We start from the raw sequence: 26712 nt of genomic DNA, 5'->3' as shown, positions 1-26712 counted from the left end.
ACTCTCTGCAGGGTCAGAAAGTGGCTGGATGGGTGCGTTTTCTTCCTTCAAGCCTAAGGGCCCAGATGCTTTGGAGGCCTGACGCTGCACTTGACATGGGATTCTGCGCAAGGCAGGACTGCACTGAACAAACCACACCACAGAGCTCTAGTTAGGAAAGCAAGGGGGAAGCCACTGCTGAGGCCTTGCCCAGAATCAGGTTAGCACCTGGACAAGAGAAAGGGAAGTGATAGTTGGCCCAGCAAGCAGGGAAGGGCCTTGAGACGATGGGGCTCTACTGCAGGGGCCCTGAAAATCCCAGGCCCTAGCGCTATAGGCGTAGGAAAGCTCATGACCCACCCCAAAACTTACATCAACACTCCCCCCGCCCCCCGCCAACACTCACCAATTCCCTCTCCTGCTCTGCTGTGCTGCTGTCCATGATAATCAGCTTCTTCAGGTCATCCTCAATGGTGGATTTGTAGGCTTTGCGTGGGGAGCGGAGGTCACGCAGGGATGCCCGCAGCCGGGGCTGCCCAAAGACGTTCTTGGTGCTCACGTCAACTTGCCTGGCCAGGAAGCGAGGAAGAGCTCATCATCCTCAGGCTTCACCTTCCTGGCTTCAATGCCCTTCCCAAGCGCCTGCGGGACAGCCAGGGTGAGAGGGTGGGCTCTCCCCAGCTGCCGCCTCAGAGGAAGCCAGCTCATGCCTCAGGCGCCACAGGCCCACATGGCCACTCTTCCCCCACTCTACCAAGCGGGGAATGGAGACGCAGCCAGTTGCTCAAGGAGTGGGACTGGACCCAGGCTGGCACCGCCACACTGGGTAGAGAAAGAACAGCCAGCCCTTGGACTTGGCCAGACCACACTCACCCGACAGCGGCATTCAACAATATAACAGCGGCATCTGTTTTGTCTGGCTTTTGGCTTGAGCCGAGTTTCTCTCTCCCTTTTTTATGGATTGCATTTTTAGGGAACTCCCATCTTTAAGACGAGGCTGGACAGCCCTCTGTCAGGGATGCTCTGACTTGGATTCCTGCATGGAGCAGGGGGCTGGACTCGATGGCCTTGTAGGCCCCTTTCAACCCTACTATTCTATGATTCTATGATCTTTTTAAAATTTGGTTTGGATTTTATACTATATACGTGTTGACCTTGATCTTATTGCAAGCTGCTATGGGGGCCCTGTTCAGGGCCAAAAAGCAGGGAATATGGACCTTGATAAAGAAAGGCATGCCAGATGTAGAGAATTACTGCGTCCCTAAAAGATGCACATGGCCTGTATCAAATATGGCTGCTTCAGAGGGACCTTCTACACCTTGGGCCTATCAAAGAGCCCCTCTAGGATTTCTGGGTCCTGCCTTGCCAGGCATGCAGGAGTAGCCAGGCCAAGCGTTCATCTGCCAGAAGTGAGTGCCCTGGAGGGGAAGCCACACTCCTGCCCTGGAAGGTCTCCCCCAACCCACCCGACCAGCCAGCACACACACCTCACCCCAATCTCAGGCAGAAGGGCTGGCTGTGATTAGGCAGTTGGGGAGGCCTGGTGAGAAGCACTCTCAGCATCAGCTCCACGCCACACTCTCTGAGTCTCGACAGATGTGAGCCTCAAAATCAAGCTCAGCCAGAACTGTTTCAAAATCCTCTCGCCCCAGGGAGGGAAGGCGGCAATGCACGCACACATGCACCCAGCGGGAGGCGGCTGTCTGGCTACAAGAGCCCAGGGCAATGGCAGAAACCAGAGCCGAGGGGATGGCAGGGGTTCAGAGCACCCTCCTCACTGCGGCCAGCCACACACCCACTCACTTCTTGGGGTCCATGAGGGTGGCAGGCCTGGCGGGGACGTCCTCACTCCTTTTCCACCCGGCCGGCAGGCGTTTGCTCCTGCTGCTCTGCTTGGAGAGGAAGGACTTGGGCACAGAAGCCGAGAGCTGGAAGGAGCCGGACTGAGGCATATGCGAGGCCCGGGTGGTGTCTGCCATGGGTGCTTTGTAGACGTAGGCAGGATATGTCGCCCCGGAGCTGCTGTGGCTAAAAAAGGAGGGAAGAGAGAATCGAGCGGAATACACGTTAGCCTCCTTGGACAACAGGGGCAGTCCAGACTGCAGTCTCGAAAGGCGCCTAAGAAATATATCCAATACACGAACGCCACAACATTCAGGGCCAGAGGGGAGGGAGCTGCCAACAGACCCTTTCCCCTTTATGGCTGGACTGCGCTCCCTGGCACGGCAGAGCCCTCTCCCCTGGCCAAAAGGGGTCTTGCTCAACTGACCACTGCCTAGGAGATGGGGGGCTTGAAGGAAATGGCTGCCAGGAGGCAGGCGGGATGGCTGCTCTGGGTGCCTGCTTGTCCCTCTGTTGATTAAGTGGACTGCAACCTTCCCGTGTGTGAGGGAAAAGGGGGAATATGCAGTCAGCTTTCAAATGTTTAAAGGCATCCTGGAGAGAGAGGGAGAAGGGGGAGGGAGCTTCCACCAAGGACAGTCTGGTAGGAACGAAGATGAGACGACAATGGGGTGTGAAAACTTTGTCACAGCTGCAGGGGAGGCTGCAAAGTGCCCACCCTAGGAGACAAGCCGGGCATCTTGGAGGGGTGCTTCAGGGACAGCCTCTGGAGCAGAAAAGGGCTCCACCAAGTCCCGTTCAGCCCCGCTGATCTGCTTGTTGCCCTTTCCTGCAAGGAGCCCAAGGCGGCATACAACTGCCAGGGCCTACTGGGGACTGGGCCCACCCTGGTCTGACAGCAGCTTTCTGACCGCAGTCACGGGGCCCAGTGAAGGTGCCGAGCAGACCTAGAGGCGACAGCCATGCTTCTGGCCCCTCGAGCCCTCTGTCTGCATTCCAGAGGTATTTCCAGAACAGCCCCTGGCAGGGCTCAGACAGCTCCACCCACCTGGGCTGCTTGACGTGGTTGCTATTGCTGCCGCCGACCCCTCTGGCAGACATGCTGCCCCCCGCCCCGAAGGCTGTGGGGCGGTAACTCCTGCTCTGCACACTGGAGCCAGCAGCGGGTGAGGCTTCTCTCCTTGGGCCACTGCCCTCGTGCCGGGTGGTGCCAAAAGGGGGCGAGGGCTTGGGCATAATGTCCCTCCACATGGACTTGGAGCTGGCAGCATCGATGCCACTGTCGCTGGAGCCCCCCTTGGCCAGGGGATCTGGGTCAGCTTCGGCAGGGTCCGGTGTGTCGAACCAGCGCTCATCGCTGTGGCTGCTGGACGCGTTGCTTGACAGAGTGTTGCTGCTGGAATACTGCCCCTCGCCCTGGGGGGGGGGGAGGAGAAGAGGGAGTCAGCCAGCAGGGCGGAGGGCTACAGGCTGGGCCTCAGCAAGCCCCGTGGCCATTGGCAAGCTCAAACTCACCTTGGAGTGCCGGTTGGGGGAATCCTTGCCTGCCAGCTCATGCCTGCTTGGCCGCTTGATCCCGGGTGCCGCAGAGATTCTGGACTGCACCGGCACATGCCAAAGAGGCTCTGCAAAGATGGAGGCAGGTGGGAGGTCACTTTGGAGCGGACTCCTCTGCGAGAGGTCCCTTTTGTCAACACAGGCCCAGACTGCCTGCTGCTCAGAGGTCGGTGCCCAAAAGCAGCTCTGCCAACCTCAGACAAGAGCGCAACAAAGATGCTCACGGGTGACCCTGGACTGTCAGCAGGGGATCTCCCAAGCCAACTAACATTATGCGAAGCTATGTAAGAAGATGCTCAAGCAGCACAGAAGTGGAAAAATCCAGCCATACCTTCCTTGATCTACTAGGTGCTGAGCCCCAGGACCTCCCTTGAAGGAGCTGCAGGAAGCCCCAACGGTCTGAGAGGAAAGTGGGATCCAAAACCTGGACAGGCTGCTGCTCATCCCCTGACCATGGAACCAACACAGTCACTCCTCTCAGCAGCAAACAGGAAAACAGAAATGTGTTTCTTACCGTGAACTGCTGTTCTCAGAGCCTCACAGAGGGTACTCCTTAAGCTCAGGATGGCGCCTCCCTCTGGAGCATGTAGGCAGAGCCAAACGTTGCTTCTTCATGGGCAGCAGCTGCCCATCCCTCCCAGACCAAACTGGCAGAGCAAACAATCCTTCACCTCCGCAGTGCAAATGGACAAAAAACCCTCTATGCCCGGAATGGGCATGAAAACAAGCATCAATAGCAAACGAGCTGGAAACCCACCAGGTCTAACTTCTCACAGGAAACAACCGGGACAGGAAGGAATGAACCCAGGAATCCCTGTCTACTTTCCCCAGATGTGTGGTGGCAGGAGAAGCCATAACAGCCCTCTCCTGTTGAAATAAATTACACTGGTCTCTAGAATGGGTGGTCTTTAGGAATACCCTCCGTGAGGCTCCGAGAACAGAAATCCATGGTAAGAAAAACATTGTTTTCTCCAGAGCCTCATGAAGGGTATTCCTTAAGCTCAGGACTTCGCAAAGCAGTGCACCATTCCCAAGGTGGGACAATAAAGATCAGTGCCCTACACCACCAAAACCTTCTGCAGGACCTTATGCCCAAAGGCTACATCTGCAGAGGAAGCAGCATCAATTTTATCATGCTTGGTAAATGTGTGTATAGGTGCCCATGTGGACGCTTTGCAGATGTCAATGATGAGGAAGTCCCCCTTGAACGCTGCGGAAGCCGCCACCCCCCTTAAGGAGTGGGCCATGATCCCTCCAGTGTGAGGCCTTGGAGACCTTCTGTCCCAAACCCCTAGGCTGGAAGGAGACAAAGAGAGACTCTGATCTCCTAATGGCAGCTGTTCTGTCCAAGTAAAAACATAATTTTTATTTACATTTATAAAGCCTTACTTCCAGTCTATTCCAGTTCTTTCTCTGTGAGTGAATGGGCTTGGGACAGAAAGATGGGACAGAAATCTCTTGAGTCCTATGAAACAAAGAATTAACCTTTGGGAAGAAACAAGGGTCAGTTCTCAGCACCACTTGATTCACATGGAAAAGGCGTAACTGTGGATCAGCAGACAAGGCCCCCAATTCAGAAACCCTGCAGCCCGAAGTAACTGCAGCTAAAAACACCACCTTGAGAGTGAGAGAAGTGTCAAAGAACAAGTCACCATGGGTTCAAGGGCTTCCCCATGAGTGCTGTCAGTACCCAGTTGAGTTTCCATGGGGGAAAACAGTGCACTATGGGTGGGTTAATCAGATGTCACCCTTCATGTCACCCGAGGGTTGAGCTGCCACTCTGACTTCTGTATGGATGTGCGACTGAGCCTATCTGCTGTCAGATTGGTTACCCCAGCTAGAAGTTCTGCTCATATGGACTTTAGATGTGTTTCTGCCCAGGACAGCATCTTCCCTCACCAAATGATTCAGCCACAAGGACTGAGTCCTGCCTTGTTTGTTCACATGCGCCTTGGCTGCGGTATGGTCCGTCCTGACTGATACATGAGCCCCTATGAACTCCCAATGCACTAGGTAGGCAGCTTTTAGTTCTACTAACTGATGCTCTTTGACTGTCCCCTTGCACCCAGGTCCCCTGTGCAGCCTTGTGATCCAGATGGGGCCCCCATACAAAGAGGTTGGGGTCCATCATGATGGTCTTCCTCACTGGATGGCCATGGGCTGGTTTGAGTCTCATTGGTTCCAGCCACCAGTGAAGTTCCCTCTTGAGTTCATTTGGAATCTTCACACTGATGTGTATTTCAGTGGCTTTTTGATACTGAAGAGTCTGAAGGGGCTGCGTGTGCAGACGAGTCCAGGGAACTAGTTCATGGCATGACAGTAATATGCCCAGAAGCTGTGCCAGTAGCATAACATCTGCCATCCTTGACTCCAGCACTAGGAAGACAAGCCGCCAGACCTTGTAACATCTTTCCTCCGTGAGGGTGATGTTGAGAGCGGCTGTATTCAGGATCACCCCCAGGTGGATCAACTGTTGGGAAGGAGTGAAGTGGCTCTTCTTCAGGTAGACCATGACGTCGTGTTCCTGTAGACGTTTTAGGGTTGTCTGGATGTCCTACAAACTCTCATTTTCTGAGGTCGACCTGGTAAGAATGTTGTCCAAGTATGGATGCAGACCCAGACCCTGTGAATGCAGATGTGCCACTAGAGTCATGAGCATCTTTGGAAATACTCTGGGCACTACAGTCAGGCCAAACGAGAGAGCCTGATACTGGCAGTGCTTGCTGACATAGCAAAACTGCAGGAATTTCCAGTGGACATGCCTGATCGGAACGGGAAGAAACGCTTCCAGTAGGTTGATGGAAGCTAGGGACTCTGCTTCTGAGATCGCCTCCACAATGGAGATGAGGGTTTCCACCTTGAAATGTTTCTTCGCCATTTGCTTGTTTAGCCATTTTAGATCCAAAATGGCCCTGGTGTCCCCATTTTTTCTTGGGCACCAAGAAAAAAATGGAGTAAACCCCCACAATGGCTGTCCTTATCTAGAATAGGTTCTATGGCCCTGATCAATAGGAGATGATCTACAGCCCTTGGGAAATTCTGATGTTTTGAAGGGTCCCAAGATCGGGGGACTACTACAAACATGTCCCTGGGTGGGAAAGTCAACTCCAGGGCATAGCCCTTGGCAAGTGTCTCTGTCACCCAGAGGTCTGCGGTGGTACAGTTCCATGTCTGAATGAAGTGAAGCAGGCATCCCTGATCAGTCAGGGCTCCTTGGAATCGTGCAGACAGGTGTTTCTTTGGGTCTTTGCCGGATGAGTTGGCTGAAGATCCAAAGATATTCCTCTTAGTGGACTTTCCACTGGAGCAGCTCCATCTGGGTTCGGACGCCCCCCCCCCCCACGACTGAGCAGGCTCTGGGGGAGAACTTGTCCAAAAAGGAAAAGGACTGTTTGTTCCATCTTTACTTTAAAGTTCCTTCTTTACTGTAGGAAGAGCTTTGTTTTTGTCCTTGGTTTCAACCAACACCCTCTCAAAGGGTCTGCCACACAGGCTGGCCCCTTCAAAAATGGAATTAGCCAGATGGGACTGAGGCCCTGGATCCACATCCCAGGTATGCAACTAGATGTTTCTACTGGTGAGGGTGCTGGTAGCCATTGCCCTAGCATTAAGTTGTAGTGTATCGAGGGCTGAGTCCACCAATAGCGACACTGTATGGAAAATTTTCCTAAAGCTATTTTTTGGGGGGTTTGGAGCAGAATCACCATCTGCTAGGTCTTCTGCCCACCTGAAGATGGCTCTTGTAAAGAATGAGTTGGTGGTGGAAGCTCTGAAGGCCGCAGCTGATGCTTCAAAGTTCTTGAGTAAAGCTGCATCTGCTTGATGGCCTTGTAGGCCCCTTCCAACCCTACTATACTATTCTATGATTCACTCTTATTGCACTGATCCCTAGGGCCAGTCTTCCCATCTGCTAGGATAACTGCCGAGGAAGAGAGGGCAGCCATGGGGGCATCAACTACTGGAACTTTTAGGAGTTTCATTGTCATGCTTGGCAGGCTTTGCCTTGGCTGGATTAGTCCACTGATTTCCAAACTTTATGGAAAGAGCTGGGAAAGGGAAGAGTCTGGGTGGCCCGTTCCTGGGGAAAAGCAGCCTTGCCCCCATCTTGGGCCTGATCACTGGGTGTCTCGTCAGGTTTGGGGGCCTCTCCCGTTAACTGAAGCGCATGAAAAGCCTTCACTAGTAAAATGGGGGAGGGGTCAGGATGAAAGAGTCTGCCTTAGCAAGCCTGGGGCACCGCCTCCTCTGCGCATTCCCTCATTTCCTTTTCACTGGCTTCAGAGGGAGAATCAATCCCCATGGAGGATTTCTTTGGCTCTGGACCTGGGGACCTGACTGCATGCTGCCTCTTTTTTCCTTTACCCTTGTTTCCCCCCGCAAATGGAAGAACTGGGTGAAGGACTTGCGGAGTGCCTACAAGGGAAAGCCGCAGAAGGAGAACTGCTTCTGCTTCAACAGCCCTTGTTGAGCTTGTGCTTAGGCCAGGCCCCAGATTTGCCTTCCTTTTTGCGCTTCTTGCCCTTTTTCTTTTTGTGGGTACAGCGGAAGAGGAATGGGAATGCCTCCATGAATTATGTTGTTGTCGTCCCCCACACTGATTTGGCAAGGCCTGGCTAATTTGCTGTGTTATAAGGCCCTGGACTCAGGAGATGAACTGTGGTAGGGCACCTTTTTCAAAAACGTCAGGGGTACGGGGCAGGAACAGGTCACCTCCCTGCTTGGCACCAAGTTGCCGGAGTCTTTGATAGGCCCCCATCACACCCGCTCTGCCTTTGGAGATCTTTGTGCTGCTAAGGGACTGTTCTCCCGTTCCTGCCATTTTAGGTAGTGGTGGGGAGAGATCTGCACTCCCTCCACCTGCCTTGTATGGAGAAAGAGGACAGAGGAGCTTTGAGGCATGGCGGCTAGTGGCTGCTGGAAAAGGTGCTGCCTGCAGGCCTCAGCGAGGCCTCCACCGCTTCTCGCTAGGAGGCGCAGCCTGATCTCCTGGCCGCTGCCTGGCCCTCCCGGTCTCTGCTGGTGAGCCGGAGGGAGAGTCGGAAGGTGCACCGCACGGGCCAAGGGAAGTCCCCATCCTACCATGGAAGAAGCCCCTCCACCAATCCGTGGCGAGCATCCACATCATGGTCCCTACTAAGACGTGTCAGGTGGGGGAAGGAAGAAACATTAAAAGAAAAAAAAGCTCTGGAGAAAAGCACTTAGAGCTGGGCTTTCAAGAGCTCCATCTTGGCTCAGTGGTTTTGCTCAGCAGCCAGTGTGGTCTGGAAGGGCAGGGCAGCTCCTCCCGCTGGAGAAGCACCTTTGGGCTTGGCCTACATGCTCCAGAGGGAGGCGCCACGGCGAGGTGAAGGAATGCCCTTCATGAGGCTCTGGAGAACTGGGAATCCATCCTCCAGAAGGGCAGCTGTGAGCATCACCGCCCTCCAGGGGATGGGAGAGAGACTGTCAGCATTCCCGCACTTTGCCACTTCAGCCACAACAAGGACACGGACCAGCAAAAGGACTCTTTGCCCACCCCCGTCATCTCAGGCCAAAGGGACAGTCACAAACAACTGCAACAATGCTGCAAGATTGCTTGGTCAGGGCAGCATCAGCCCTGCTCTGCCTGACTCTGCTGTGGGCCCCCGGCTTGATTCCCCATTCTTTCCCATCCTCCGGGCATTTTGCTAGGACCGAGTCTGTTCCCCATGTGGTTTTCACGGGGAATTCTGAGGGGCACACGCAGGCCAACCCTGGGGCAGGAACCTTGAAGGGGCACGCAGAAGGCCCACCCACCAAGACCCACCTGTTTAAAGGTTGCTGACTCTGCACTGCCTAAGGCACACTGGGCAATGCTGGATGCCAGCGCAGAGGGAGGCGCGCCCTCTGCCTTGATCCGGGGGGGGGGGGGGGGCTGGCTTGCCAGCGGGGCGAAAGAAGCCTGCTACACTCTTTGGAGGATGGCCCCAGGCACTGCCAAGAGACCTGCCCGCCCTTCTCCTCGAGCCAGGTCTCCCTGCCTCATGCCCACACTCAGAAGCCAGGCTGAGCCAGCTGCCCTCAAAGGCTGAACTGCTTTGCCTGGGGAGGAACCAAGCCTCTGTGCTGAGGCAAGGTGGGGGAGTGTCTCTCGCCCTCCCCCCCGCTCCAATTCTTAGATGAACTAGCCCAAGCCTGAAACGATCCAGGGAGACTCTCCTGAGGCTGGGCCCTGGCCACTTTAGAGAACCGTCACTGGCAAGTACAAAAGACAGCACGGGTGGCCTGACCCAGTTCATGCACACGGCAACCTAACAACCAGCCAACACCCTGCCTGCCCCCCGCCCCCGGTTCTGCTTCTCACTTACCAGGCTTGGGCCTCTCCATGGCGCTCTCCTGACTGGCCAGCCCTCCGGAGGAGGAGGAGGAGTCCCCGTTGGAGGTCATCTCGTGGGTGCAGAGCGGGTCGAACGGCACCAAGGGCCGCTGGGGGGCTGCATATCTGTGAACTGAGCTGAGAAGAACAGGAGTGCGGCAGCTCAAGATGGCAAATTGAAACAGTGGGAAACACACCAGCCAGCCTCCGTTCATTAGCAGGTTTTAAAAATACCAAAATTGAGGGGGGAGGTGAGCACAAAGAGGAGACGGAACAAACCCAGCTCCTCCTGAAGCCTGGCTTCCGTGGCCCAGGCAACGGATGCACATCCTGGGGAGGGGCGGGGAGAGAGATGCGAAAGGGACCAAGGCAGGCTCAGCTCAGCAGCTTCTTGCGTGCTTTCACCAGCAAGGGCAGCTCCTGCCGCCGCCACTGCTCCCTCCTGCCCACAGAGCAAGGCTCAGCAGCCACACCGGATGCGCAAAGCCCACAGGCAGCTCCGGAGTCCCCAGGGCCTCATGGCTTTCCAAGGGGCGGTTGGTCCGCTTCCAGGCCAAGGCAGGCACAGAGCCCGCCTCAGCCAGTCAGGTTGCCATGGGAAAGCCCTGCCGCAGAGGCACCAAAGGAGCTCCCTGCTCCACGTCAGGTGGGACACGAAAGGCTCCCCTCCCCTTGCTAGGGCGCCCTCTCCAGGGACCCTGCAGGGAACATCCCAGAGTGTTCCTTGCACCGTCACAGGCACTTCAGAAGCAACATGACAAGGAGAAGCTCAGGGGCAATGGAAGCACCGCCGGCGACTTGGGGGTCTAAGCAGTATCAGGCACGGAAGGCACAACGCCCCCTGACAGCCAGAGCCATCCAGGTCTGATGGGGTGGCAGGCTTGGGCTCTCCCCTGCAGGACGGGACCTGGATCCTCTTCAGGGAGCTTTTTGGGGGCCATGCAGACAGCAAGAGCAGCACCTAGCACAAGCAGAAGCCCTGAAGCTTCCCCGCTTGCTGTGTTGGGCTCCGTCCACCAGGTCTGCAGCCTGGTCTATCTGCCTCAAACGTCCCCTGCCCCATGGGTGGGGTGAGAGAACCAGGCCAGGAGGACGGAGAGAAGCACACTCCAGCCACCACTGGCCACTTCCATCTCTGCTCTGCAGTGCTGACCAGTCACCCCCCCCTCCAATGTCCGCTGGCAAAGGCCACGTGGTGCATCCTCTGCGCAGCACCTGATGCTGAACATCTGGCACAGTCACTGCAAGCAGGTCCCTGGCATCCTCCATTCTACGCCACTTGCGCAGCACCACCACAAAGGCCCGAAGAAGCCAGAGGGCAGAGCCCCAACGCCTCCCCGCCCAAGACACTGCGGCGCGCCACCTCTCCCTCCCCATGTCCGCCCAGATGGCAGCAGTGAGAAAAATCCAGGTTCTGCGCCAACAGAAGGTGGCTTCAGAAGCCGAGATAAGGCCAAGGGAACAGATGGGGGTTTTCAAGGCATCTCCTACTCCTGCCGGCCACTGGGGGGACAATGTTCCCAGCCTACAGGTCCTCACTTAGCTTGTGAGATTCCACTCAGTGCATTGGCAAAACTGAGCCCTGAAGCAATTTCATTTCATTCAAATTGAAAGCTGGAGTTTCCAGAAGTGGAACTGGAGAAGATGCCAAACTCTGTGCAGTGGAAACCAAAGTAAACCCATTCCAGATCCCTCACAAAGACCCCACATTCCCTGAAACATGCGGATCTGCCCCCCCCCCCCCCGAGCTTGTCTGGTTTCCCACCTGTGAACTGGACCGCCCAAGGGTGGCAGGAGGCAAAGAGGGCGTGCGGCCCCTGCATACGGGCCCTCCTCCAGCCTACCTTTCCAGAGATGGCTTGTACCGGGGGACATAGGCTGCTCCTGAAGAGCCAGGCACAGAGAAACTGCCAGAGGGCTGACGGTATGACTGGATCCTCTCCGCTCCGGTTTGGGAGGACGACACAGTGTGTGGGGTCTCTGGGAAGCTCACTGGCCTAGCTCGTAGGAGAGAGGGGGAGATGGGGGGGGACAATGCACAGGAAAGAAGGAGGAACCTGGGTGCTCTCTTCTGCTGCTGCCACTGCCTACAGTGCCTTCAGAGCCAGAGCCCCAGCCCTCCTGAACCCGAAGCCCGCTGTGCAAATCTCCTGCCTGCAGCATCAGTAGCGGAGAGATAATGGAGCAATCAGCCCGGGAGCGGGGAGCGGTGTCAGCGGAGGCACTGCGCAGGCTGCCTCCAAGGGACCCAGGCAGGCAGAGGCGCCCAGATCCTTCCACGAGGCAGCTGAGCATCCTGGTTCTGATGCCGCGGGAGGCTCTTCCTGGAGCTGCCAGGAGCGCAGGAGCCAAAAGAGTCCCAAGGGTGGCCCCAGGAGAGGGGGCAGGGGAGCAGAAGGCAACGAGGCAGCGCGTCCGGGACTCCCCCCCGGCCCCCGGCACTGCGACGATGCCTCCTCACCTCTTGCTATGCAGCGGCTGCGACTCACGGTAAGGAGCTGGGGCGCTCAGCTTCGGGGTCCGGGTGAGGGACTGGGACTGGCCTGGCTGTTCTGCCCACTTGCAGGACTGAGGGGAGCTGTGGGTGGCAGACCCACTCCACTGCCAGGCGGAGTTGCTGCGGGACGGAGGCCGGTAGCCCACTGGCACGTTCTCCGGCTCCACCCTGGGCTCCACGGCGCTCATCTTGAAGGACTCAGCCCAGCCCCTGGGAGGGGAGGGGAGGGGAGGGGAGGGGAGGGGAGAAGAGAGGCAGCACGTGAAGGCGCGTCTACGGGACAGAGCCACCACCTGCCCACTGCTCCCAGCAGCCTGGCAGGGGCTGCTACGGCAGCTGGCTTTGAGAACAAGGGGAGATGCATACGCAGCAGTGCTCAGGGAGGGCTTCCTAAACAGGGCCCACCGTTGTTCTTCACCCCTGCCCCCCTGCCCGTCTCTCCAGCCTTCCAGGCCTTGCCCCAACTTCTAACCAGCTCTTCCCAAAGTTCTGCAAGCAAAAAAGCACAGGGCATCAACCAGCCCAGGTAGCCCCTGGCCCAGCACAGAGTGCCTCTCTCTCTGCATGCACTCTTGTGCAGTCCCAGGAACCCCCTTGAGGGACACGTGCCTGTGGGCTGCCCTCCCTGAGGCACGTGGCAAAAGCTGCTTCTCCCGGCTCTCTCAGGAGACTGAAGCTCACAGCTGTGCCAGCCCAAGCGCCTTGCCCTGCCTGGGTGCACAGTGCCGTTGCCGCCAGCCCTGCGCAAGCCCAGGTCTTCTGGGCGAGCAGGGCCCTTGCCCTCCAGGAGGGGGCCAGGCCTGAGGGGCAGCTGCCAAGCAGAGGCGGGCTCCCCCCATCCCTAGCCACAAGGCCTCCAAGGAGCGTGGCCAGTCCTCCAGGGACTGGCTGCCAGCGCTCCCTGGGGGCTAGAGCATCCGCACCCACATGCAGCTGTGGCACCGCTCTGATGCTCACGTAGCTGTGGTCTCACCACACACGTCAGTTCTGCAGCTACTGGGGGCTAGCTCGGTACAAGCCTTCCCAGGAAGCAGGCAATGCCTGGCGCTGGAGAGCCAGCCTTAAGCGCCCAACATGACCTCCCTGCTCGCCCACACCACCCCACTTCCACTGGTCGAGGCTCGCAGTACCTGCCTCTGCTGGGGACCCCTGCTGCCCATCGCCTGGGCTCCTCACACAGAAATGGCAACTCGCAGCTCAAGCATTTGCTCAGGCACTGTGCTGGAATGCACCCGGGGCATGATCCGTCCGCTAACCATCTGGTGCGGAGGGAGGACCTGCAGGCAAGCCAACCAGTGCCTCAACTTGCTCTCCAGAGCACACCTGGCAAATCCAACAGGAAGCTGAGGAAGCCAAGGGCACAGCTGGGCTTAGGAAGCGGCGCCACTTAACCCTCCAGGGACCGGAGCAGAGGCATTCTCCTCCCCCCAGTGTTTCAACAGCACCTGTCTTCTCTAGAGGAGAGGAGTAGCCATGGCACAGAGATGGGGAAGAAAGGGACCAAGTAGGATAGAAGATGTCCCACAAAGGGGGAGAACTCAGAAGTTTGCAAAAAGCAAACAAGGAACATGGGTTATTTGCTATCACCATTGAGACAACAGCATCACATCAGCAGACTGCACCTTGTATGTTCACAGTGCCCTAGGCACCTTAAAAATTCTTGCTATGCCCCTGGCATTAAAGATGGGGGCCGAGACGAAGACCTGCCCACAGCTAGCTTTGGCAGCAGTGGGATTCAAACCCAGGCCCCCCAATGCCTGCATCCAAAATTCTTGCCTCCCAGCTGTGCTAGTTCTCACCTGATGCTTTCATTTGCTCAGGATTAAACCTAGAAGGCACACTAGTTTTAAAAAGAAAAACAACTCCATCCCTCAACACACACTGACACACAACACACACAGAGTACACCGCTGGTTTTTAGAACTCACTGTCACCAGAAAGAGTGGGTTCAGTAAAAAGACAGGAGTGGGGACGTCCAATCTTCTGGCAAAGAATATCCTCAAGTATTAGATCTGGGGCTGGGCTGGCCACCCTGACACTGCCCACTGGCACTTGAGCATCTGCTGGCCTAGCTCCACAGACTTGTCTCTTCTGCATCACTGACAGGGAAGCCAGAAGTGGCGTGGAGTCCTGCCCTGACACCAGAGAATGCTCTTCCTTCTTACTCTCCCCCCACACCCCCGGGCTGTTCAGACACAGACCAGCTGCAAGCTGGCATTGCCAGTGCAGGGTGTGGCCAGGGTGTTTCTCCGGGGGCTGTCATTCCTGAGCAATGCGGTACACACTGAGAAGGGGGCCAGGTGTCAGGGCGCGCCTGTCCTTACTGCCATCTAGGCATCGACATCCCCTGCTCAGATTCAGAAGGGCCACCCCCCTGCCACCTGCTTGACATGGGGACCTCCCATCATCATCACGGTGGGCCAAAGCAGCGGCCTCCTGCTTGCCTCCACCCTGAAAGCCAGCTGCCGCCACCCCTCGGCAGCCTGCTGCCAATCAGGAGAGCAGTGCTATGGCGAGGCAGAGTCAGTGCTGGCACACTTGGAGGCCCCAGCAGGCAGAGCAACAATCAGACACGAGGCCCCAGCCTCCCAATGCAAGCTGTGTCGGAAGCCCTCCTGGAAGAACAGAATCGCTGGAAACCATTACCGCTCCACAGGGAAGCACTCCCTGCTTCTCCTTCCCCAGGGACGGCTGCCAGACAGTGCAGGAAGTCCAGCCAGGCGAGGGGCTCTGCAGCCAGCCTGGAAACCTCCTTGCACTCGCCCCATATTGTCCCACGCAGGTGGGGGGCCACACACAGCCCCTTCTGCCCACACTCACCGCCACTCTGGGGAATAAGGGAGCCCCCCGCCCCCACAGGCTTCCAACCGGCTTTCTAACACCGAGGACTTCTGGGCCGATGCGCAGGGCTGGCTGCACTTGTTCCACACAAGCGTGGAACTGCTGCCCGATGCTACTCAGGCGCTGAATTCTACGCCAGTGCAACAGCAGCAGCTGTCCCTGCCTGCAACTGGCAGAAGAAAAATCAGGCCAGGTCCACTTGACTTGCACACCTGAATCCTCCCGGGGTGGGACTGCTGCTTGGCACCGTGAAGCCAGGTGGTTTACACGGGCGGACTGCAGCACGCGAGGTCTCACTGCTAGCAGCCGGCTTGCCCGTCAACGTGGGGAACGTGGACGAAGCGAAGCAGGCTCACCTGCGCGGAACGCCATCCTCATGAGGCGGAACGATGACCACCTTCACTGTCACAGACGTGCGCAGCCAGTCGATCATCTGGTCGTGGCTGAGCGTGACCACAGCCACCTTGCAGATCTCCACCAGCCGGCTGCCCTGCCGGAGCCCTGCCTGCCAGGCAAAGCCGTAGTCTTCCACCTCTGCCACCGTCCCATCGAACTTCACATGGAAGCCCAGCTGGCCCAGTCCGTTCCTCCGGAGAGTCATCTCAACCGTCTCACAGCCAGAGGTCATGACCTAGGAAGAGAATGGGTGACACTGAGGGAGAAGGGACCACTTCTAACCCATTTCCAGTACACCCAAGCAAGCATGGGGACAGAGATCCCACAGCACTCGTGTCACCAGCACTCGGGCTGCTCACCTTCAGCCGCTGCACGACCTCCTTGATGTCGTCTGGGTTGTTCTCCAGGGCCCGGACAAAGATGTGGTCCCCCCGCCCATAGAAAATCTTGATGCTGGAGGTGTCTGGAGTCCAGCCAATCACATCCGCACAAAAGCAGTTAAACACCACTTCCTTGGCCCCCAGATCCAAGAGGACAACAAATTCGTTAGAGATGCCCAGGATACACTCAATTTCCACCCCCTGGGAGTAATCCTGTGCCAGGACGCGCCATGCTACGGCCCCGGTGCTGTACTGCTCAGCCCCGACCCGAGCTTTCATTTTCTCCTTCTTCTTGGAAGTCAGTGAGATCAGGTTGAACTTCCCCGAGGAGTCAATGGGAGTGCTGGTGACACAGTTCTCTGCCAGGTCCTTCAGGTACTCCTGCCGCGTGCGCGTGGCCATGGTGTGGAACTTGTCTGACTTGTGGGCTGCATTCTCAGCATTGATCACCTTGGCTAGCAGGAAATCTCGGAAGACATCGGATTTGCGGAAAGCAGCTCTACTTGGGATTGCCGGCCCAAAGGGTGGGACATCTTTGGAGCGGGTCACCGCCACACTTGTGACATGGAAAAGAAGAGACAGGATTGTGGTTTGGACTATGCAGGCAACAGAGACAACCTCCACACTCACCCTCTTTCCAATTAAGCAAGGGTACAGAAGCATTCTGGGGAAATCCCACACAATGATGCAAGTCTCTTTCCCAGGACATGCCTCACAGTCCTAAGCTGATCACTAAGAGCTTTTTATTCAGGGCTGGGTTGTAGCTGATACGGTCACTTGAACTTTACTGGCTCATCAACATAATTCTAAGCTGTAATCCTTGGGACGGGGGAGGGGAGGGGTCAAAAGGAGGGAAGCCCCTAAAGCCCGGCCTCTGGGACACAGTAAAATGCCTGAAGAGGAGGCAGGGTCTGGCTGGTGTAGAGGCCAAAGGAGACATAGGAAGCTGCCTCGGTTGCGCTCAGGTGACGGGTCCACCTAGCCCAGCGCCGTCTCCTCTGACTGGCAGCCACTTTCTGGGCAGGCCTGCACCTCTCCTGCCTCCTGATCCTCGAGCGGAGACGCTGAAGTGGGGACCTTCTGCAGGCAGAACCGGGCTGTGATCACTGAGCTGTATTCCTGTCCCATGACATCCCAGGTGGGGAGGGGATATACCTGTAGCAGACGTTCTCTGTGCAGGGACTCTGGGCCCGGACAATGATGAACACATGCTGGAAGTGGGAGCGGATGTTCTGGGGGGTGAAGGGCAGCGCCCCTGGCTCCTGGAAGATGATGGTGACGATATCGTTCCCAATGTGCCTCTTCCTGAGCAGCTAGCAGTGGAAGGGAGACAGGTCAGTGCCCAGAGCAGGGGAGAATCTTGATTCCAAAACAGACAGATCCGGGAGAACAGCAGGGCCAGAAACCTCTTACTGGGACGGGACATGAAACAGGGCCTGGAGAGGCAGGGCCAGGCAGGATGTGGGGGCGGGGGCCTTTAGGTCCGAAGCTCACTGACTGGCCAATTATTTTTTTTATTTTCTAAAGCGCCAGTAGCATGCCTGGCTCTAAACTCTTTGAGACAGCTGTGTTTCTCACTAGCTGATTCAGAGCAAGTGGTGCTGAACATGAAATGAAGGAGGGGTGAGGCTGAGAAAGCTCCACTGGAACCTCAGGCCCTGTCTGGGAAGCCATGGCTCAGTCCCAGATCATGTTGTGTGCATCTGAAAAGAGAGAGTGGGGACCTACCCGGCCGGCCGAAACAGAGCCTGCTGCTGTGCAGAGCCTGTTACCTGTTGCCTGTTGTTGGGGGTGTACGGGAGCATCGTCGACACGTGGAACATGATCTCGTAGCCCTGGCATGCCGTGTAGAGGGAGTGGGTGCCGGTGGAGTCAGCTGCAAGGCAAGGGAGCAGGACACAGCTCAGCTCTGCCAGGTGGGAGGGGGAGGCATGGGTGGCTCCCACCAGCCCCCTTGGCCACCTCCCGCCACAGGCTCCTAGCAACGGGGAGACTGGAGGCTGCAGGGCCCAGTCAGCATTCTGGCCTCCCCTCCCTCCCTCCCTCCAGCCACACAAAGACAGCAGCAAGGACCTACTTTTGGTGTCGAGCTGGGCAGCATACTTGCCGAAGCCCCGCAGGGACACCTTCTCCCCCAGCAGCTCCAGGAACTCCTCAAAGGCAGGCCCTGCCTCCTCGTTGTTGTACATCTCCTCCTCTGAGCTCTGGTTCGCCTTGCAATACAGGATGCCCACCTTGAGCTTCGAGCAGAGCTGTGGGGCAGGAGAAGGGAGAGCCCCACGTGAGGAAAGCTGAGCACAGGCATGTTGGCCAGCAGAGCCAACCAGGGGCTGAATGGAGGCCTCTCAGGGGAAGGCACGGGACCTCCGGACATCCAGCGGACAAGAGGAATTGCCCAGCGGGGTCTGGCCAAGGCCAGTCCAGCAGCCACTTCCTCACAGGGGCCAGCCAGATGCCTCCAGAAAGGACCCGATCTGGGTGGATAACCCCAGTGGCACACCTGCGGCCACTGGGGTCATTCAGAGGTAGAGTGCTTCTGATCTTGGGGGTTCCATCAGGATTACTGAGAGACCTCGCCCCACCCTTCCTCCACTAACTCATCTAAGCTCTTTTAAAGCCATCTAAGTTTGTGACCATTATTTTGCTGACTTTTGTATACTGTTTTAAGCAGTGTTGTTTTAAGCTGTGTTTTATCTTTAAAAATTGTTTTTAGTTCAAACTTGTTTTTAGTCATATGCTGTTTGTATATATTATCCATATGTTTTTATATAAATGTTTTTTAAACTTTGTATATTGTATTATAATGTTTTAACTTTTATAAACCACCCAGAGACCTCTGGCTATGGGGCGGTATAGAAATATAATAAATAAACAAACAAACAATCATTCTGTGAATTACATGCTGTGTCTTTTCTTTCATCTCTCCCAACCTATTTGATTGGATGACCCCACGTCCAACTTTTAGGAGGGAAGGAACTCCTCTACATTTTCTCCACACCATTCCTAAAAAAAAAGATGACCACCAACCCTGGTCATCTTTTTTTCCTAAACCAACAGACCCCAAAGGTTTTAGCTTCTCTCCATACTGAAGTTGCTCCATCCCTTGAACACTGGCAGCCTGATCTGAGCAACTGACTGAGAGCCATCAGAGGGAAGGCCAGAACGAGGACAAGGAACACGTTCCGTAGGCTTACGTCTCACAGGGAAGCAATCTGGGGGGAAAGGGAAGTGTGCGCAGGCGAATGTGGGGACCCCCATTTTCTCACTCTCCCTAACCCAGGCAGTGTGGGAAAAGGAAAGGGAGCGCAGTGGGTCAGTGCCAGCTGTTCCAACCATTGATAAGGGAACAACGATGGAAGATGGGCCAGGGCCCTGGAGCCCACCCCCGCCCGCCCAACCACTCCACACCCAGCTTACTCACCCCTTGCTCATCCAGCTTCCGTAGCTGCTCAGTCACTCTGGGCACGTTCAGGGCCAGGCGAAGGCAGTGAATGTTCAGCTCAGGGACCACATATTCCAGCGCATCCTTGGGAGGGAGCCCCCGGACGGTGCCATGTTTAGTGGTTGTGGGCGTGGCATCCTCCAAGATGGACCCACGGAGAGTTGTCAGCTTCAGGACACAAGGAGAAAGAAAGAGGGATAGGACTTTCCTCTGGATAGGAGGAGAAGCATTCACAGCTCCTGTTTGATGCTCCCTGTCTGGACCCGCCACGTGGCCTGAAGTAACTACCACGGAGCACTTTGTGGCCGCTTCCTACTTCCACCCCAGCACAGCAGTCTCAGCTCTGCCTTTGGAAAAGCCCAAAGATGAGCCTGGTCCGACATAAGCACGAGAGACAGAACTGTGCCCGCACGAGAGGATCGCAAGAGGGAGAGCACAAGGTGCCTGTGTGCGCACATGAGGGAGTTGCGTGGGTATGAGAGTGGTGTGTGTACACGCGTGGCCCCAGCCACCTCAGCAGACACCCAATGTAGCCCTCAGGGCTGGAAAGGTTCCACCCTTGCTCCTACTGCCAGTGAGAGCAGGCCAGACTGGGCTAGACGGACCCACGCTCTGACCCAACAGGGGGCAACTCCAGTGTTCGAGACCATATGTGAAGCACTTGGCGTATACAAGGCTTCATCAAAGGGATTTAAAAAGTTTTCATCTGCAGTAATTGGTGCTAGGAAAAAATTCTTGAAGGAGATTGTGGTATGTTGCCAGAGAGATTCTGAATTTTAAGTTTGAGTGATTTTATATCATTTTACACAGCTTTGTGATTTTACTATTTAGCTAGAGATCCAGAATGTTTAGGTTTATTCTGTATGATTTGGGTGCATTAATTGCATGTAAATATATCCTTTGATAAACGCTGGTTTTGTGAGGGGGGGGTTTCTAATTTTCAAATAAGGACCCCAAATAGGTCACTTCTTGCAGGAAAAGCTTTGCACTGACTCTGTCCCTACAGTCAGAGATATAGAGCCACCCCTGGGAAAGAGCAAGCAACCCCCCAATGTCCCGGGGCTGGCCTGGCCTCCTCCGTGACGTCAGGGGCGCTCTCTTCCCTGGCCAAGAAGCCACAGCCGGCCGGCCGCGTCTCTCCAGCCGGAGGAGCGGGCACAGCATGCACGCCACAAACGCACTCCCTGCGCCGCACTGCCCTCTGCTGGGTTTGGGAAGCGCTGACTGCTTCCTAGCCGCCCAACTCAGCCCTGGGAGCAGGTCCTCCTCTTCACAGCACAGCCGCTCCCAGGGAAAAGGGGCTCCCCTTCATTGTTTTCCTGTGTTGGCAGGGAAGGTTTTGCCCACAACACTTGGCATGGACAAGGCTCAGAGTGGGAGTTCTGGATTAGAACCCCCAGGAACAACTTAGAACCCCGCTGCTTGTGAGCAAGAGACGCAGTGCCAGGTCCACATGCTAGGCAGATGTGCAGAACTGCGCTTCTGACTGCAAGGGCCAAGAACACATCTCAGAGGGATATTCTTGGGTCGGGGGGGTGAGGGGGGGAGCACAGGGGCTGCTTGTCACTCAGCAGTAACTGGCTGGGGACTGAACCCGGACCTTCTACATGCAAAGCTTCTGTGCCACCAAACTTGGTTTTTGAAAGGTAACAGCCCACACTGGTCACATTCAAAATCTTGCATCTTTAGCCCCTTCAGAGCTGGGTGTGTCCCTCAACATACCTCACTGGTGCGGAAGATAATCCTGTACTGGTACTGAGGCCCATGCTCCCGGTGATCTTCCAGCTTCTCACGCCTGATGCTTACAGCCACAGGGCCCAACTTTTCATCCACCCCAAAGTAGTTGGAATGCTCTGGAAAGGGGATGGGAGAAAGGAAAAGAGGGGCCACCTTGGCTATCCACACAGGACAACGCCAGGCACTTCACGCGCCGAGGAACAATGTGTCCCCTTCCAAAGCCAAGGCCCTCTACCTCTCAAGAAGGGCCCCTTCTTGAGAGGAAGGAGACTTCACGCAGGCCTGGGGTGTATCCTGTGCAAAGCTCTGAGGCTTCCCACGCACCCCGACAACCTCCTGAGACACCCCCCCGGCCCATGCTGAGGAGCGGCTACCTTTGCCACAGAAATGGTCCTGGTAGTAGCAGGCCCCTGAGTCCACGTGCTCAATGCTGTAGTGCTGCAACCTGCTGGCACCGTGCTGCAGCTCCCGAGGCATCTCCAGCACGGAGACACTGGCGTTGGCACAGTGCAGGCCTGGGGCGGCCTCAGTGCAGCTGCCCTCGCCACGGCCAGCCGCCCAGGGGGGGCCAGCGGAGGCCCGAGAGAAGGCGACGCTGCGCTCCTGCTCGCCCCCAATCTCGTTGCGGAAGTGGGGGCAGCTGAGCAACAGGCCGTTGCTGTGGCTGTCCCCAGGATCGTGCTCCAGGTCCTCTTTGCAGTTCAGGTCCTCTGTGCTGATGAAGGAGGGGGCGGGTTCCCGAGAGGCCGCGGAGGCCGCGGAGGCCCCCGTGGTGGTGTTCCTCCGCTGCGCCAGGGACACCCGCCGGGCCACTGCCTCGTTGAGGTCGAAGAGCATGCTCTGGACGTCGTAGTGGGCAAAGCTCTTCTGGCACAGCCAGCTCCGGGCCCCTTCCTCGGCCTCTGCTGGGGCCCTGCCCGCGTCATGGTCGCCCCTGCCGCTCCGCAGCTTCCTGAAGATGGACTCCCCAGCCCCCATCTCCGCTTTGGGACCCTTCTTGCGGGGCTTCTCCTTGTGCTGAAGGGGGAAGTCATCCCCCAGGAGGGGCACCTCATGCTCGTCCTGGGCAGCGGCCTGGGCGCCCCTGGAGGCTCTGAACGAGTCTGGCCTGCGCTGCTCGGCCATCAGCTTCCCGCTGCGGAACTCGTTCAGCATGTCACAGAAGCTCTGCTCAGAGATGCCCTGCACATCAACGGAGGAAGTGCTGCCATACTCGCGGAAAAGGGGCAGACCGCCAGACAGCTTGGCCCCCCGGGGCTCGAAAGCCTCTTCCAAGTCACACTCGCTGAGGGTGATCTCACTGCTGCTCCTGTTCCGTAGCAGCAGGAATCCCTTGCCTGGGGAGCGCAGCCATCCATCCTGGAACTCGGTGTCTTTAGACCTCCGCCGGGCCAGGCGCTGGAAGCCTTTGCAGCCACCCGGAAGCTGCCCATTCTGGAAGCCCTGCGGCACAGAGACTGGGGTCTCCAGGTCTCCGGAAGTGCTGGGGGCAGCGGGATCCTTCAGCCCTTCTCTCTTGGGGGGCCAGTCGGCAATCCTGGCCCGCACACCCATTTTCGGCACGGCCGGGGTCGTGGTGGTTGGCCGTGAGGAAGCAGTGCCATCAGCATGTGCGGCACAGCCATTCTGGACCCAGAAGCCCGGAGAGTAATAATCACCACCTTTCAAGCCCAGCCCCCCCACGTCACCGCTCTCATTAACCGGTCGATACGATGACATAGTCTAATGGCAGTGCTGACTCTGACTCCCTGTGGGAAGGCGCTGCTCATCTCCATCGGGACACGCAGGCCTCAGCCAGTGCTGGGAGTGGTGGAGCCGTGGGATGCCTGCCCGCCAGAGCCCATCTGCTGGCGCCCTGCCAAGGGGTGCCATGTGGCCATTGCAGTGGTCAGTAATCCTCAAGCACCAGCGTTTGGAGAAGGCTGCTGGGCTTCAGAGCTTGTCCTGCCCACCAGGCTACTCAGGCAGTAATAATTGTGGCAGCATATTCTGGGCCATCCTGAAGCAGGGAAGGAAAGAGAGAGTGCATTAGCCAGGCAGTCTGTACACATCTGCTGCAGCTACAGAGTCACTTTGTGGCAAACTTAAGCTCAAGTCTGGCAAGGAACTGAAGACAACTGAAGACAACCACGTGGCTCTTCTAGGCTCCGTAACACCCAGGCTCTGCTCAGGCAGATGCTGGGCTTGGGAAGCAGCTAGGTACAGAAGCTGGACAGCCATCTGTCAGGGATGCTCTGACTTGGATTCCTGCACTGAGGGGGGGTTGGACTCGATGGTCTTGTGGGCCCCTTCCAACCCGACTATTCTATGATTCTATGAAGCCACAAATCCAGAAGGACGTTCACAGTTTTTCTACACACCACTGTTCGTCAGAGGAACTCTTCGTCACTGGATAACAGCTGTGAAACACAGCTAACTGCTGGGGAGTGAGGCTAGGACAGTGCCAAGTCAGAAGCAATTTTAAAACTGGCTTTGAAGGAAGCCCTGCATCAGAACTTCCACTACATCCACCCTCCTTCAGATTCACAGGCATCAGGGCCTGGAGGCTGTGGGAAAGCCCTGATCAGCAGTCCCAAGCCCTGATAAGTGGGGCCCCCATTCCAGCCACTCTCCCTGGACTACAAGCACACAAAACATAGACTGGGGCAGCAGGTGCGAAGGAGGATGGCTCTCCCACCGCGCTCCCACAGCAGCCAAGGGCTGAGGCGCAGGGCCGTCCGTCCTGATGCTGCAGAGGTGGCTGCAGAGGGATTCGAGAGGGAGGGCCACAAATGCTCTGCTGGGCTGGGGCGCTGGGAGAGTCTCACGGAGGAGTGCACAACTTTGGGGCCCTAATCCAGGGCCACCCTCCATCCCCCAGAATGTCAGAGCAGCCCTGCTAGATCAGAACAAAGACCTCCCAAGCCTGGCATCCAACTCCCCTCCATGGCCAAGCAGATGCCTCTGGGAAGCTGCCAAGCAAGGCCGGAAGGCGCCGACCGCCTCCCGCTGCTGTCGCCAGCCTTGCCTATCCCCTGTCCTGCCCTCATCCCCATGTCATGTCAATCACGTGGCTTGTCTAGGTGGGAAATGACAGCATGTCAATCCCTCACTCCTGTCCTGCCTGCAACCCCCTCTAGGGAGGCACTTGATCACTGAACAGCCCCGATGGACCGCTTCTTTTCAGCTGCCTGGGGGCCACATTCAAGCCAAGAGCCTCACCAAGAATGCAAATGGGAGCAAAGCCACTAATCCAGAGCGGCCTTCAAACCGCTCCCTGCTACAGCCACAGCATGAAGCCGGCCCTGGGGAGGCAGTGGCACTCGCCCTCCATCCTGGGCGTTCATGGGCTCTCCTGTTCAGCAGTGGAGAGCAGAAAGACTCCCCACCATCTCCAGCTTGCCTTCAGATACCTCAAGACACCTGCAGGTGCAGTGGCCGAGGCAGAATTAAAACAGCACAGTGGGCTGCTGTTGGGCCAAGGCAGCTGCACAGAACACACCCAAGTCTGCGGCGGATTATCCTCCAGGCAGTGCCCCTCATGCAGCTGGCACAAGAGACACAAGCACCTGACTGCATGCGGAGTCCCTAGTATGAGTGCCTGCGGCATCAGAGAGCTTCGGCTATTGGGCGGTATAGAAATGAAATAAATAAATAAATAAAATAAATAAATCATACATTTCTGGCACTTCAGTGGAGCTTAGAAGAGGTACATTTATATTAAGTTTTATTGTTATATAATATTATATATATATATATGCGCGCGCATATAAAATAATTATAAATATATTAATAATAATTATTATTATTATTACTAATAATACTAGGTTTTTGGGAATTAATTCTAGACCTCTTTTTTGATATAAGGTTGATGATATGATATAGAAATGTAAGGTTGTATACTAAATTGTAAGATTGTTAAGGTTACAGATATAGTCTTTAAAACAGAATGACACTGGAGACGGGGGTGTTGGAGCTTAAATTCAATTCGTTAGGGGGGAGGGAGAGGGGGAGCGAGGGGGAAGGAATTTTCTTCTTTTTTCTTCGCTTCCTTTCCTCCTCCCTTTCCCCTTTATTTTTTTCTCTTTCTTTTTTCTTCTCTTTTTGTTATTGTGGTGTCCTCATTAGAATATTGTATTGCTGGGAAATTGAAGCATTGATGAGGTTGTTGGTAATTTTGGTATTATTTCATTCATATAAAATAAACAAAAATATATTAAAAAAGAAGAGGTACATCTACATTCACTGAGGCCTTTCACAGGAAGAAAGAACGTGGAGAACTCTAGAGCAAGCCCACAGAACTGCCCTGCCATCCCCAAAGGTCTGCTTTTGGGACAGGGACATTTGAAGCAGCAAACAAGCCCCCTGTGCACACCTTTGCACCTCTCAGCAAAATGTGTCATGTGTTGCTACCCTATAGCTGGCCTGAGAAGGAAGCTGCTGCCTTAGCTCTGCAGCCAGACATGGGCTTTGAACGTCTTCCTGCTGCCACCCTCTTTGAGAAAGGAGCAGCAGCTAGAGACAGCAGGTGAGACGATGCCCATCTTACAAGCCGCGAGACCAACCTCTCCTGTGGATGCAGATGTCACCAAGACACTGTTCTAGGCTATGCACAGTTGTAGAGGCAGCACAACTGAGCCACCACTCAACCTAAGCAATCTAGACCCCATCATGCCACAGGCAAATGGTGGGGCGGCCACAGAAACACCGTATGGTGCATGGAGCTACAGTTGGCTCCCGCAAGCCAGTCAAGGCCAGGGGAAGGAAAGGCAGCATGCCGGCCCACGCAAGCAGGGGAGGAGCCCTAGCTCGGGGGTGGAGGACTTGCTTTGCATGCAGGAGCCCCCCACAAGGCTCATTAGAAGCCAAGCTGCCCGTGTGGTCCATCCAGCTCAGCACTGTCTACACTGGCTCAGTTTGCACGATGCACCGCAGTCCACCGTGGGTTGTTTAACCCACAATGAGCCGCGGCGCGTGTGGGCAGCATTTTGAATACCCGGCCCCTGTGTCATGAAGACCGGGCCACCAAGAGTCAAACAGCCCTCGTGTAACTCTCGGTTGTAGGGTTAACCCTCACATAACCCTACAACAAACTGAGAGTTATGCGAGGGCTGTTTGACTCAAGCAGGGACTGCATATTCAAAATGTCATCCCTGGTGCCCGGCACACACTGCAGCTCCTTGTGGGTTAAACAACCCCCACTGAGCCCACTGCCTTGTGCAAACCAGGGCAATGACTGACAGCGGCTCTCCAGCGTTTCAGACAGAGAAGGGTCTTTCCCAGCCCTGCCCTACCGCACCCGCTTTAGAGACTGGAGACCGTGGGTGTGTGTTGCCCACTAATTCCCCACCTCGGAAAGGCAGCAGGTAGCGGAAGAGGCTCCATTCCAGAGGATGGCAGCATTTAATAACCCACTGGCTTATTCTAAAAGAGACACATATCTGCGCTTTCACATTCAACGCTCACCTGCCCTCTGTGGAACAATGAAGGGAGGTGCTGCAGGAGAGAAAAGAGCACAAAGCCATCCTCTGGAGCCTGCCAAGTCACAAGGCAGTGAACGGGAGCCCCAAGATGCCCGGATGCGCCACGCAAGTCCCTTTACCTCCAATTCCACTGCAGCCCTGACACAAAGGAATGATGAGCCTGTCCCGGAGAGGTTAGAGACCAAGGCGGCAAGAAGATCCTGTGCAGGGGCCCCTCCACCCAAGTTCCCTCCTGTCTTAGAGTG

At 56.2% G+C, this 26712-nt stretch overlaps 1 protein-coding gene across 5 annotated transcripts in view; it reads right to left on the bottom strand.

The window, feature by feature from the left end:
• The window catches only part of SIPA1L3 (signal induced proliferation associated 1 like 3), a 101731-nt gene that overhangs the window by 8699 nt on the left and 66320 nt on the right, over positions 1-26712 (bottom strand). For 2 of the 5 annotated variants that reach the window (XM_084814493.1, XM_084814497.1), the window contains exons 1-15: positions 21380-22812; positions 20991-21121; positions 19248-19436; positions 17904-18078; positions 17599-17702; positions 16982-17139; positions 15806-16382; positions 15407-15681; positions 12174-12419; positions 11557-11709; positions 9705-9850; positions 3337-3446; positions 2870-3237; positions 1783-2007; positions 386-548 (exon numbers count right to left, since the gene is read on the bottom strand). In XM_084814493.1, the coding sequence (XP_084670619.1) occupies positions 386-548; positions 1783-2007; positions 2870-3237; positions 3337-3446; positions 9705-9850; positions 11557-11709; positions 12174-12419; positions 15407-15681; positions 15806-16382; positions 16982-17139; positions 17599-17702; positions 17904-18078; positions 19248-19436; positions 20991-21121; positions 21380-22724 (4365 nt within the window). In that variant the 5' untranslated portion in view covers positions 22725-22812. Of the gene's footprint in view, positions 1-385; positions 549-1782; positions 2008-2869; positions 3238-3336; positions 3447-9704; positions 9851-11556; positions 11710-12173; positions 12420-15406; positions 15682-15805; positions 16383-16981; positions 17140-17598; positions 17703-17903; positions 18079-19247; positions 19437-20990; positions 21122-21379; positions 23005-26712 lie in introns of those variants that run through there. The other 3 variants (XM_084814494.1, XM_084814495.1, XM_084814496.1) reach the window with 3 other exon arrangements.

This window comes from Heloderma suspectum, chromosome 10 (assembly GCF_057233095.1).
Source record: "Heloderma suspectum isolate Gila_16-S chromosome 10, 16-S_ref, whole genome shotgun sequence".
NCBI lineage: Eukaryota > Metazoa > Chordata > Lepidosauria > Squamata > Helodermatidae > Heloderma > Heloderma suspectum.
This window is presented reverse-complemented; position numbering and strand designations above follow the sequence as displayed.